The sequence below is a fragment of the Salmo salar genome, chromosome ssa11 (genome assembly GCF_905237065.1).
Source record: "Salmo salar chromosome ssa11, Ssal_v3.1, whole genome shotgun sequence".
Classification (NCBI taxonomy): Eukaryota; Metazoa; Chordata; class Actinopteri; order Salmoniformes; family Salmonidae; genus Salmo; species Salmo salar.
Window position 1 is genome coordinate 52,450,369 of NC_059452.1, and position 13,075 is coordinate 52,463,443.

At 45.1% G+C, this 13,075-nt stretch overlaps 1 protein-coding gene across 5 annotated transcripts in view; it reads left to right on the forward strand.

Annotated features, from left to right (window-relative positions):
- The first annotated feature begins 227 nt into the window (after positions 1 to 227).
- Positions 228 to 13,075, forward strand: part of zdhhc1 (zDHHC palmitoyltransferase 1) — a 133,602-nt gene continuing 120,754 nt past the window's right edge. The window contains exons 1-4 of one of the 5 annotated variants that reach the window (XM_045689759.1): positions 228 to 1,014; positions 2,283 to 2,509; positions 3,326 to 3,501; positions 6,980 to 7,081. In XM_045689759.1, the coding sequence (XP_045545715.1) occupies positions 2,300 to 2,509; positions 3,326 to 3,501; positions 6,980 to 7,081 (488 nt within the window). In that variant the 5' untranslated portion in view covers positions 228 to 1,014; positions 2,283 to 2,299. The remainder of the gene's footprint in view (positions 1,015 to 2,282; positions 2,510 to 3,325; positions 3,502 to 6,979; positions 7,082 to 13,075) is intronic. The other 4 variants (XM_045689762.1, XM_045689758.1, XM_045689757.1 and 1 more) reach the window with 4 other exon arrangements.

The window sequence follows — 13,075 nt, forward strand, 5'->3', positions numbered from 1 at the left end:
AATATACAAAAGTCTAGTGCTGAATCAATGCATAGCTACCTGGCTCGGCTGCACCTGTAGCTCGGCTGTGAAAGCATTGTGGAAAACATTGGTGAAAGCATTGTGGAAAGCATTGGGAAAGCATTGGGGAAAGCATTGTGGAAAGCATTGTGGAAAGCATTGGGGAAAGCATTGGGGAAAGCATTGGGGAAACAGGTCCAGGACGAGCGTGTTGCATCAAATGACCACTAGAGGTCCCTGTGGAGGCGACTCCAGCTACGACCAATCAGAACGGGGATCTGGGTCGTTACCAGGGAAACCAGGGATTTTTACAGGAACCAACTCAAAGGCTACCGTTATTAGCCATTATCTGGTTAAAATACGTTACCATTTAAGATGAAAATAGTATAACTCAATTTGGTGGTAGCTTTTGGTGTTTCGTGATTTGGTATTTTTCTTGAATCTTTTGTCTTTTTTTTAACAAGCTAACGTCGCTGGCTGAGTTTACTGATGCCACATTGCCAGGCTAGTGACTGTTACAGTACGTTAGTAGCGGTTAGCTACAGAGCTAACAGATCCCCGGCAGTTAGCTAACGTTACCTTTGCTTTCTTTCAGATAACTTAGCTAACATTGCTATTTGCTAGCTAAGTTAGCTTACTAGCCTAAGTTAGCTTACTAGCCTAAAACGAATCGCATGGTGCTGAATTAGAAGCTAGGAAGCTTAACTAAGTAAGTTCTATCCCCCCATGGCATATGTTTTTACGCCCTACTGACTTGAATTCCTTTGAGGAGGAGGGTTGGCTGATTGCCTCTGTATGGTGTGCAGAACCTATGTGCAGCTAGCTAGCTAGTTAAAAACAATGGCTGGCATTCATGCTGAAGCAAGACATGGGACCCTGCTGCTGGAGTATAGCAGACACCCTGGAGGAAAGATAACCGCCGACCTGCCTTGTTGTGATCCGATTGTGAAATGATTTGGTTAAGAAGAACAGCCCTCAGCAGCGTCCCTAGTCAATTCAACCCGCACTGAAAAGGTGAGTCACTCAGTCACAAGCCTACAATTATGATCAGCTTCCCTTTTATAACGGGATGGTGCTTTTGTTCTTCTGTCTACAATCAAGATAATGATGCTGATATGGTAACGTTAGGCTTGCTTGCTAGCTACAGAGATAATGACGCTGATATGGTAGGATTGCTTGCTAGCTACAGAGATATTGATGCTGATATGGTAGGCATGCTAGCCAGCTAGCTACAGTACAGAGATAATGATGCTGATATGGTAGGCATGCTAGCCAGCTAGCTACAGTACAGAGATAATGATGCTGATATGGTAGGCATGCTAGCCAGCTAGCTACAGAGCAGAGATATTGATGCTGATATGGTAGGCATGCAAGCCAGCTAGCTACAGAGCAGAGATATTGATGCTGATTTGGTAGGCATGCTAGCCAGCTAGCTACAGAGCAGAGATAATGATGCTGATATGGTAGGCATGCTAGCCAGCTAGCTACAGAGCAGAGATATTGATGCTGATATGGTAGGCATGCTAGCTAGCTAGCTAGCTACAGAGCAGAGATATTGATGCTGATATGGTAGGCATGCTAGCTAGCTAGCTAGCTACAGAGCAGAGATAATGATGCTGATATGGTAGGCATGCTAGCCAGCTAGCTACAGAGCAGAGATAATGATGCTGATATGCCAGCGAGCAAGACTACCATATGATGACCTGACTGGTTTCAGAAACACCCTACACACAAACATTAGGATTGTGTTTTAGTGTTAGCGAGTAATCATGTAGGAAAAGTACAGCCCTCACCTGAATAGGTACTGACCTGTAACCAAAACGATGCAAAATGGTCTTCCTTAGTTACTTCCTTCAAAATAGGCATAATTGACATGGATAATACCGTAAGTTAATGTCAATAACAATGTAGCTAATTACAATGTTATATGATATGTGAATAATGTAACAATGACCAGAGTGCTGATGCTTTGCTCTCTCTCTCTCTCTGTCTCTCTCTCTGTCTCTCTCTCTCTCTCTCTCTCTCTCTCTGTCTCTCTCTCTGCCTCTCTCTCTCTCTCTCTCTGTCTCTCTCTCTCTGTCTCTCTCTCTCTCTCCCTCTCTCTCTCTGTCTCTCTGTCTGTATCTCTCTGTGTCTCTCTCTCTCTCTCTCTCTCTCTCTCTCTCTCTCTCTCTCTCTCTGTCTCTCACTCTCTCTCTGTCTCTCACTCTCTGTCTGTCTCTCTATGTCTGTCTCTGTCTCTCTTTTTCTCTCTCTCTCCCCCCCTCCCTCCCTCCCTCCAGAAGGTATCCCCTCCCATATGGATGTGTGTAAACCCAACCGTACGGCCCCAGTGAGTGAGGCTGTGCCCCGGCGGGACCTGCCTCTGTGCTCCAGGACCAACGGGTGGAGCTGGCCTCCACACCCCTTCCAGCTCCTGGCATGGCTCCTCTACCTCTTCTTTGCTGTCACCGGGTTTGGAGTGTTTGTCCCCTTGCTTCCCTCCCACTGGATCCCTGCTGGCTACATCGTATCCTCTCAATCTAATCAATGTATATGGTTGATCACAATCTGATTGTGGGATCATTGTAATGGGTTGAAAGGTTTTGCTCAGAGTGACAGCGTTGTGGTGATCGCCTCATCAACACATACAGTAGAATAACAGCCTAGTGGTCAAATCAATGGTTCAATCAGGTAGGCTTATCTACAGGGTTGGGCTCAGTTCAATTTCATCTGTTGTCAACTAAAAGGGCTCAGTTCAATTTCATCTGTTGTCAACTAAAATGGCTCAGTTCAATTTCATCTGTTGTCAACTAAAAGGGCTCAGTTCAATTTCATCTGTTGTCAACTAAAAGGGCTCAGTTCAATTTCATCTGTTGTCAACTAAAAGGGCTCAGTTCAATTACATCTGTTGTCAACTAAAAGGGCTCAGTTCAATTTCTTCTGTTGTCAACTAAAAGGGCTCAGTTCAATTTCATCTGTTGTCAACTAAAAGGGCTCAGTTCAATTTCATCTGTTGTCAACTAAAAAGGGCTCAGTTCAATTTCATCTGTTGTCAACTAAAAAGGGTCCTCAATCCTATAACCAACAACGTTTTGGCATCCTCTGTTCCTATTGGGTAGTATGCATCCTCTGTTCCTATTGGGTAGTATTTATCCTCTGTTCCTATTGGATAGTATTTATCCTCTGTTCCTATTGGGTAGTATTTGAACTGACATGATGGAGTAGAATGAAGCTAACCCTACTATTACTGACAGACTGTACATAAAGCATCCTGTTCTGTTAGTATTGAGGTTGTACAACTACAGCATGCAGGACCAGGTCCTTAACTGCCTCCAAACTCCAGTGCACGGGCATCACGTTTGTGTGTCACCTGTTTGTCCACCTGATGGCGGTTTCCATCGACCCCGCGGACTACAACGTCAGGGCCAAGAGCTACCACGGCCCCGTGCCCGTGTTCGACCGCACCAAACATGCCCACGTCATCGAGAACTGCCACTGCTACCTCTGTGAAGTCGACGTGTGAGTACTCCCTTTGTAAAGCCTCATAGAGAAATATCACCTCTGTGAAGTAGACGTGTGAGTACTCCCTTTGTAAAGCCTCACAGAGAAATGTCACCTCTGTGAAGTAGGTGTATGAGTACTCTCTTTGTAACGCCTCACAGAGAAATATCACCTCTGTGAAGTAGACGTGTGTGTACTCTCTTTGTGAAGCCTCACAGAGAAATATCACCTCTGTGAAGTAGATGTGTGAGTACTCTCTTTGTAAAGCCTCACAGAGAAATATCACCTCTGTGAAGTAGACGTGTGAGTACTCTCTTTGTGAAGCCTCACAGAGAAATATCACCTCTGTGAAGTAGACGTGTGAGTACTCTCTTTGTAAAGCCTCACAGAGAAATGTCACCTCTGTGAAGTAGACGTGTGTGTACTCTCTTTGTGAAGCCTCACAGAGAAATATCAGCTCTATGAAGTAGACGTGTGAGTACTCTCTTTGTAAAGCCTCACAGAGAAATATCACCATCAGGGCCTTTCTTCCACATCTTTTTATCAGGGCATTCCTTCAAGCAAGTACTTATGATGCGTCCCAAATCAGTGGCACCCATATAGTGCACCAGGGCTCCTATAATGTGTGATGGTTTGTAGTGACTGGGGCTCCTATAATGTGTGATGGTTTGTAGTGACTGGGGCTCCTATAATGTGTGATGGTTTGTAGTGACTGGGGCTCCTATACTGTGTGATGGTTTGTAGTGACTGGGGCTCCTATAATGTGTGATGGTTTGTAGTGACTGGGGCTCCTATATTGTGTGATGGTTTGTAGTGACTGGGGCTCCTATATTGTGTGATGGTTTGTAGTGACTGTGGCTCCTATAATGTGTGTTTTCTGGTCAGATCTTCTCATCTCCACATCTGAGTCCATACTGACATGCTGCTCTCTCTCACTCTCTCTCTCTCTCTGCCTGTCTCTCTGTCTGTCTCTCTGTCTCTGTCTCTCGCTGTCTCTCTCTCTCTCTGTCTGTCTCTCTGTCTCTCGCTGTCTCTCTCTCTCTGTCTCTCTCTCTCTCTCTCTCTCTCTCTCTCTCTCTCTCTGTCTGTCTCTGTCTCTCGCTGTCTCTCTCTCTCTGTCTCTCTCTTAGAGACTGATCTGAGGTCAGTAGTTAGACCAGTCATTAAACAAACAGACAGACAGGTCCCAGCAGTAGAGAGGTACTTAGAGACTGATCTGAGGTCAGTAATTAGACCAGTAGAGTGTAGTCTGGCTGTACATTAATGGGGTCAGTAGAGTGGGGGCTGGGGTACTGTAGTGCTGGGGCTCTGAGACCCCCCCTGACGGGCTGAGGAGCTGACTGAGGAGGGTTGTGCTGGGGGGGGGGGGGGGGCAGCAGCAGCAGCAGCAGATGAACAGAGGAAGGTTGATGAAGGGGAAGGAGGAGGCTAGGGGGTTTCTGTTGAAACCAGTGCAATAAGAGGCTTCTGAAAGTATTCACACTTCTCGACTTTTTCCACATTTTGTTACGTTACAGTTTTTTCTAAAATGTATTAAATAGTTCTGAGCGCTCTGGAGCATGTTTTCATCAAGGATCTCTCTGTACATTCCTCTGATCATCTTTGTATCGATCCTGACTAGTCTCCCAGTCCCTGCCGCTGAAAAACATCCCAACAGCATGATGCTGCCACCACCATGCTTCACCGTAGGGAGATTCCCAGGTTTCCCCCAGACGTGAGGCTTGACATTCAGGCCAAAGAGTTCAATCTTGGTTTCATCAGACCAGAGAATCTTGTTCCTCATGGTCTGAGAGTCTTTAAGTGCCTTTTACTGACGAGTGGCTTCCGTCTGGCCACTCTACCATAAAGGCCTGATTGATGGAGTGATGCAGAGATGGTTGCCCTTCTCCCATCTCCACAGAGGAACTCTAGAGCTCTGTCAAAGTGACCATCGGGTTCTTGGTCACCTCCCTGACCAAGGCCCTTCTCCCCTGATTGCTCAGTTTGGCCGGGCGGCCAGCTCTAGGAAGAGTCTTGGTGGTTCCAAACTTCTTCCATTTAAGAAGGATGGAGGCCAATGTGTTCTTGTGGACCTACAATGCAGCAGACATGTTTTGGCACCCTTCCCCAGATTTGTGCCTCAACACAATCCTGTCCCTGAGCTCTACGGACAATTCCTTCGACCTCATGGCTTGGTTTTTGCTCTGCCATGCACTGTCAACTGTGGGACCTTATATAGACAGGTATGTACCTTTACAATCAATGTTAGAATAAGGCTTTAACGTAACAAACTGTGTAAAAAAAAATCAAGGGGTCTGAATACTTTCCGATGGCACTGTTTATACTAGCAAAATGCAGGAGACGACTGGACAGGTCTGTGTGGGTGGCTGAGAGGAAGACAGGACTGGACAGGTCTGTGTGGGTGGCTGAGAGGAAGACAGGACTGGACAGGTCTGAGAGGAAGACAGGAGTGGACAGGTCTGTGTGGGTGGCTGAGAGGAAGACAGGTCTGGACAGGGCTGTGTGGGTGGCTGAGAGGAAGACAGGACTGGACAGGGCTGTATGGGTGGCTGAGAGGAAGACAGGACTGGACAGGTCTGTGTGGGTGGCTGAGAGGAAGACAGGACTGGACAGGTCTGTGTAGGTGGCTGAGAGGAAGACAGGAGTGGACAGGGCTGTATGGGTGGCTGAGAGGAAGACAGGTCTGTGTGGGTGGCTGAGAGGAAGACAGGTCTGGACAGGTCTGTGTGGGTGGCTGAGAGGAAGACAGGTCTGGACAGGTCTGTGTGGGTGGCTGAGAGGAAGACAGGACTGGAGGGTGGAGAGGATTGAGGGCAGCAGACTAGAAGAGGGGACATGTCTGGGGATGAGAGAGAGTCAGAGCCCTCAACAGCCCCTCTCCTGTCTCACACACATCTATATTTAATTATACCTCAGGCTGCTCAGTAGGGACTGAGGATCACCAGGGATGTTCTCTGTTTAGTGAGTCCTCCAGATCAGAGGCAGTAGGGATGACCAGGGATGTTCTCTCTTTAGTGAGTCCTCCAGATCAGAGGCAGTAGGGATGACCAGGGATGTTCTCTGTTTAGTGAGTCCTCCAGATCAGAGGCAGTAGGGATGACCAGGGATGTTCTCTGTTTAGTGAGTCCACCAGATCAGAGGCAGTAGGGATGACCAGGGATGTTCTCTGTTTAGTGAATCCTCCAGATCAGAGGCAGTAGGGATGACCAGGGATGTTCTCTGTTTAGTGAGTCATCCAGATCAGAGGCAGTAGGGATGACCAGGGATAATCTCTGTTTACATCTATATTTGATTATACCTCAGGCTGGCCAGGCAGCAGGTCAACATAATGTTTCATCTGTCATGAGTGAGGAGAAACAGCCATAAGCCTAGCAGCCCATAACTACCTGCTCATATGGTGACCCCTGCCCTGGGGCTCTGTAATGCTCAGGGCCAGTCACATTGTGTATGAATATGTGTTTCTATCCTCTACTGAGACGTGTGTGGTGTGTTGCAGGGGCCCCAAATCCAAACACTGCAGTGCCTGTAACAAGTGTGTTGCTAGCTTTGACCATCACTGCAGGTGGCTCAACAACTGTGTGGGGAGCAGGAATTACTGGTCAGTATCTCTCTTTTGTTCTTCTATATATATATATATATATATATATATATATATATATATATAATAATCTCTCTCTATCTCTTTCTCTATCTCGCCACAGAATAGGTTGTATAGAGCGGGGTCTGAAATTATTGACACCCTTAATAAAGCAAAACAGACCAGGTCCTCTGTGTTTACCAGTCAGCATCACACCAGAGTTAGTCCTAGACCAGCACCTCTGTGTTTACCAGTCAGCATCACACCAGAGTTAGTCCTAGACCAGCTCCTCTGTGTTTACCACTCAGCATCACACCAGAGTTAGTCCTAGACCAGCTCCTCTGTGTTTACCAGTCAGCATCACACCAGAGTTAGTCCAAGACCAGCACCTCGGTGTTTACCAGTCAGCATCACACCAGAGTTAGTCCTAGACCAGCTCCTCTGTGTTTACCACTCAGCATCACACCAGAGTTAGTCCTAGACCAGCTCCTCTGTGTTTACCACTCAGCATCACACCAGAGTTAGTCCTAGACCAGCTCCTCTGTGTTTACCAGTCAGCATCACACCAGAGTTAGCCCCTAGACCAGCTGCTGTTTACTCATAATGTAGTCATGTGCTGCTCAGCCTCAGCTTGGGACACAGACAACATCAAGTATACTCATGGTATTCACACGCGCAGTAGTACATCTCTTTGGATAAAACAGTCTACTAAATGGCATATATTATATTATGAAACAGACGTCTTTACTGTGCGTTGGGAAACCCTGTCAGCATGGGGTTTAGTTCAAGGCTTTTAGTCCTGATGCCAGTCATGAATATTCAACACTGGAACTCTGGAGCAAGGAACTAGGTCGGCCGTGAGTTTGCTTAACGCTTTGGGCGTTTTAGCATTGGGCAGGTTTAGCATTGGGAAGTTTTAGCATTGGGCAGGTTTAGCTTTGGGCAGGTTTAGCATTGGGCAGGTTTAGCTTTGGGCAGGTTTAGCTTTGGGCGTTTTAGCATTGGGCAGGTTTAGCATTGGGCAGGTTTAGCATTGGGCAGGTTTAGCTGATTCAACAAAGTTGTATTTTAGCGCCTGGCTACGCAGACGCTCGTTGGTCAGCATGTTAGCTACCTTTTTCCATTTCAAATGAGCTTGGGGAAAAAAACAAGTGAATAATGGCCACATTTGTATTGTTTTGTGTGACTACAGTGCCAGCGATAAAACGATAAAATAGAGACGTGTCCTAATGGAGCGAGGCATTTAAAGCGGACGGTTGTGTCTTATAATTCAAAAACAACGCTTTCTAAAATAAATCACACACGTCTGCATGCTCTCCTTGGTGACTTTAGGCTATAAGGTTAGAATGCTCTCCTTGGTGACTTTAGGCCATAAGGTTAGAATGCTCTCCTTGGTGACTTTAGGTCGTAACACAGACTACTGCTCGTGTTTCACAGCATCATAACAACACTGTGTTTGTCTGTAATGAAAGTATCTTGTCCGTTGATGGACTGTCACTCTGAAGTTCTCGTCTCTCATGACCTTCAACTACCACACTACTAGGACTGATTGTTTGTCTCCTGACTGTATAAGTCAGTGGGAAAAGCTTCCCTTGTTCACTTCAAAGTATGTAACTAGCCATAGTGTTCAGTTCAAAGTATGTAACTAGTTATAGTGTTCACTTCAAAGTATGTAACTAGCCATAGTGTTCACTTCAATGTATGTAACTAGCCATAGTGTTCACTTCAATGTATGTCACTAGCCATAGTGTTCACTTCAAAGTATGTAACTAGCCATAGTGTTCACTTCAATGTATGTAACTAGCCATAGTGTTCACTTCAATGTATGTCACTAGCCATAGTGTTCACTTCAAAGTATGTAACTAGCCATAGTGTTCACTTCAATGTATGTAACTAGCCATAGTGTTCACTTCAAAGTATGTAACTAGCCATAGTGTTCACTTCAAAGTATGTAACTAGCCATAGTGCCTGAATATGCTCAAAGCTTTATTGTTGCCTTTTTCACCCCTCACTACTATAGCTGGTATAGACAATATATCATATCCTAACCTCCCATCATTCCCTCTCTGTGTTCATGTACCCTATCCTCTCTCTCTACCCCAGGCTCTTCCTGAACAGTGGTATCTCTGTGTTCATGTACCCTATCCTCTCTCTCTCTACCCCAGGCTCTTCCTGAACAGTGGTATCTCTGTGTTCATGTACCCTATCCTCTCTCTCTCTACCCCAGGCTCTTCCTGAACAGTGGTATCTCTGTGTTCATGTACCCTATCCTCTCTCTCTCTACCCCAGGCTCTTCCTGAACAGTGGTATCTCTGTGTTCATGTACCCTATCCTCTCTCTCTACCCCAGGCTCTTCCTGAACATGGTATCTCTGTGTTCATGTACCATATCCTCCCTCTCTCTACCCCAGGCTCTTCCTGAACAGTGTGATCTCTGTGTTCATGTACCCTATCATCTCTCTCTACCCCAGGCTCTTCCTGAACAGTGGTATCTCTGTGTTCATGTACACTATCCTCTCTCTCTACCCCCAGGCTCTTCCTGAACAGTGGTATCTCTGTGTTCATGTACCCTAACATATCCTCTCTCTCTCTACCCCAGGCTCTTCCTGAACAGTGTGATCTCTGTGTTCATGTACCCTATCATCTCTCTCTACCCCAGGCTCTTCCTGAACAGTGGTATCTCTGTGTTCATGTACCCTATCCTCTCTCTCTCTCTACCCCAGGCTCTTCCTGAACAGTGGTATCTCTGTGTTCATGTACCCTAACCTCTCTCTCTCTACCCCAGGCTCTTCCTGAACAGTGGTATCTCTGTGTTCATGTACCCTATCATCTCTCTCTACCCCAGGCTCTTCCTGAACAGTGGTATCTCTGTGTTCATGTACCCTATCCTCTCTCTCTCTCTACCCCAGGCTCTTCCTGAACAGTGGTATCTCTGTGTTCATGTACCCTAACCTCTCTCTCTCTACCCCAGGCTCTTCCTGAACAGTGGTATCTCTGTGTTCATGTACCTGTTAAAGGAATTTTATATCTTTATGATAATAATCAATAATCAATTCGCCTTGACTAATGCCCAAGGTTTGTAAGACAATGGGTTATAATAATTAGGCAAGGACTCAGCTTTCTGCAAAAGGTTTCTGTAGCTTTATTCATGAGAACGTTCTGGCGTCAGGATAACAAAACAGTCATTATATAGTTCTTGCTAACTTACGCACATGCATTTACACACAATCCGTTGGTGACCTGCAACCCCCATAAACTTCTCACACTGTTTATCACCTTCTGGCTCAGCCTGTTCCTTTCCTTCAAGGTTAGGAACTCTCTGAAGTTTTACTCCCTTGACCATCTGCTTCTGTAGCTATACTAATTGCATACACACATTTCTTTCCCTCTCCAGTGGTTCCTGGACTTTCCGGAACTAATCAGACCAATCGATCCCTACATTGATCATTACATTGATTATTCATTAAACCTGCTGTATGACTAATAATTCATCATGGTTTATTGATTCATTTACATTTATTAGATAATTCTCTTATCAATTCCACCCTTAAATGATTCACTAATTCACCATGATGATCACATGCTATAAGTAATCACTAATAATCACACGCTATATGGAAATACAATAATCACACGCTATATGGAAATACAATAATCACACGCTATATGGAAATACAATAATCACACGCTATATGGAAATACAATAATCATACGCTATATGGAAATACATAATTGTGAAATCACACGCTATATGGAATTTAATTGTGATACAAGGATTAAACAAGACTAATACATAATTATTCCTCCTATACCCATCAATGACAGTCCTAGGCCTCTTTCCAATTATGACACTTCGATTCAGGATTTTCATCATAATTTTCATTAAAGGAACAGTCTATCAAAACGTTGAAAATTCAATCAAAACGTTGAAAATTGTTTCATCAAACATTGGCTCCTCGTTATTGAAAGAGACGGAGCCATCTTCCTGGCCTGGAGGCCCGCATTCGCCATCCCACTGATCGGAGCTCGGAATTGGTCCATATCTCACCATCTGCTGCGTCATCGATCTCTCTAGAGTCCTGGTGATTAAACCTCTCACACATGGGACGAGACAACATCCACACAACACAAACACACTCATACAGGTGAAAGCAGCCCATAATACAGTTCTTACAACACTTTTCCATTTCCCAAACATGGGATGTGTTATCAGGAATGTACGTGTAGCGCTGAACCTAATCATTCTACCTACACTGCCCTCTTCTGCCAATAACATATCGAGAGTCAGTTTATTTTACCAGGTCATGAGGGGGGTGGTGGATAATTGGTCAGAGAACCTCTTTACTGCATCCCCGTTTTCATTCATGAATCTCTGTTGATTATAAAAGATGTCATTAATCCAATCCACATTTCTATTTATTGTCAACCACCGAAATAATGTAGTGTTAAAGCCTTCACATATTTGATTCATAGCTTTGTATTCATCTGGAACTTCCCTGAGGATGCCAATAGCATCCCTCTAGACAAAGCTACTCCCATCCTGGTCAAAACTCCTCCTGTGCCTACTTTAGCCTCCTATAACTGGCCTCTGATGACTAACTCGAACTGGTTGGACCAATAACCCCAGGGCGCAAGTTCCTAATCACCCTTTGTGGTAATTTCTGTCGTATGCGTCCTTTGCTGGTACTAGCCCACCCTACATCAGTTATAGGTGCTATGAGGTTAAACATTTTCTCCTGTGCTTTCAAACCTAAGTCAGTCACATTAACGATTACTTTCAGCCATTAAAATCATCTTAGTTCTCGGTGCCATTCTTGTATCTATAACACTGGTATTCATCTGGAATTTAGGTGAACCGAGGTGGGTTGGCTGAGTACTTCAATCTGGCCAACCCCAATTCCTGTACAGTTGTCTGCTTCCCCAGGAAATTGTTTAATGTTTACCTTAAATTTTTCATCTTGATCTTCTTTGATTCCTTATTCTGTAAGTCACTCATCAGTGTATTATATAGTTTATCTTTTACTTCTTCTCAATGACAACAGTATCCTATGATTAGTACCGGAAGATGGTGGATCTGAATGTATCAGAAAGGTTACCAAAACTATGATGCAGCTCAGAGTCTCTACTCTTCCCAAAAACCGCCAACCCTCTCCTGCCCTTAGTCGATCTGCTAGGTACCACCCCATACTCACACCTCTAGGAGCACACACAGTGATGAACGGTCGGGATAGGAAATCTTCGTTAAGGAGGTAACCCCCGGACCCTGTTGGTATCGGTTCTTCTCCTAACTCTGTGTGTGATGAGCAGGGTTCATATGTGTACATACCTCCTTGCAGTGGGTAACGTGGACCTAAGTGACTCTTTCAGCTTTTCTAATGGCAAAGGCAGTGGTTTAACCTGTTATGGCTAGGGGGCAGTATTTTCACGGCTGGATAAAAAACGTACCCGATTTAATCTGGTTACCACTCCTACCCAGTAACTAGAATATGCATATACTTATTACATATGGATAGAAAACACCCTAAAGTTTCTAAAACTGTTTGAATGGTGTCTGTGAGTATAACAGAACTCATATGGCAGGCCAAAATCTGAGAAGGTTTCATTCAGGAAGTGGCCTGTCTGACAAGGTGTCGTTCTTCTTGTCTCTGTTTATTGAAGAGTGAGGATCTTAGCTGTCCCGTGACACTTCCTACGGCTGCCATATGGTCTCAGAAGGCGGTAAAAAGCTGAATCGTGGCTTTGCAGGCTCTGGCTGAAACAAAGTAGCGCGTTTGGGTAGTGGCTGGTTACAGTACTGTGAGACTCAGGCTCGTGCCCGCGTCGACCGAAAGCTTTGTTTACTTTCCTCTGTTTAGCTAAATGGACATTCCCGGTCGGAATATTATCGCTTTTTTACGAGAAAAATGGCATAAAAATGGATTTTAAACAGCGGTTGACCTGCTTCGAAGTACGGTAATGGAATATTTAGATTTTTTTTGTCACGAATTGCGCCATGCGCACGACCCTTATTTACCCT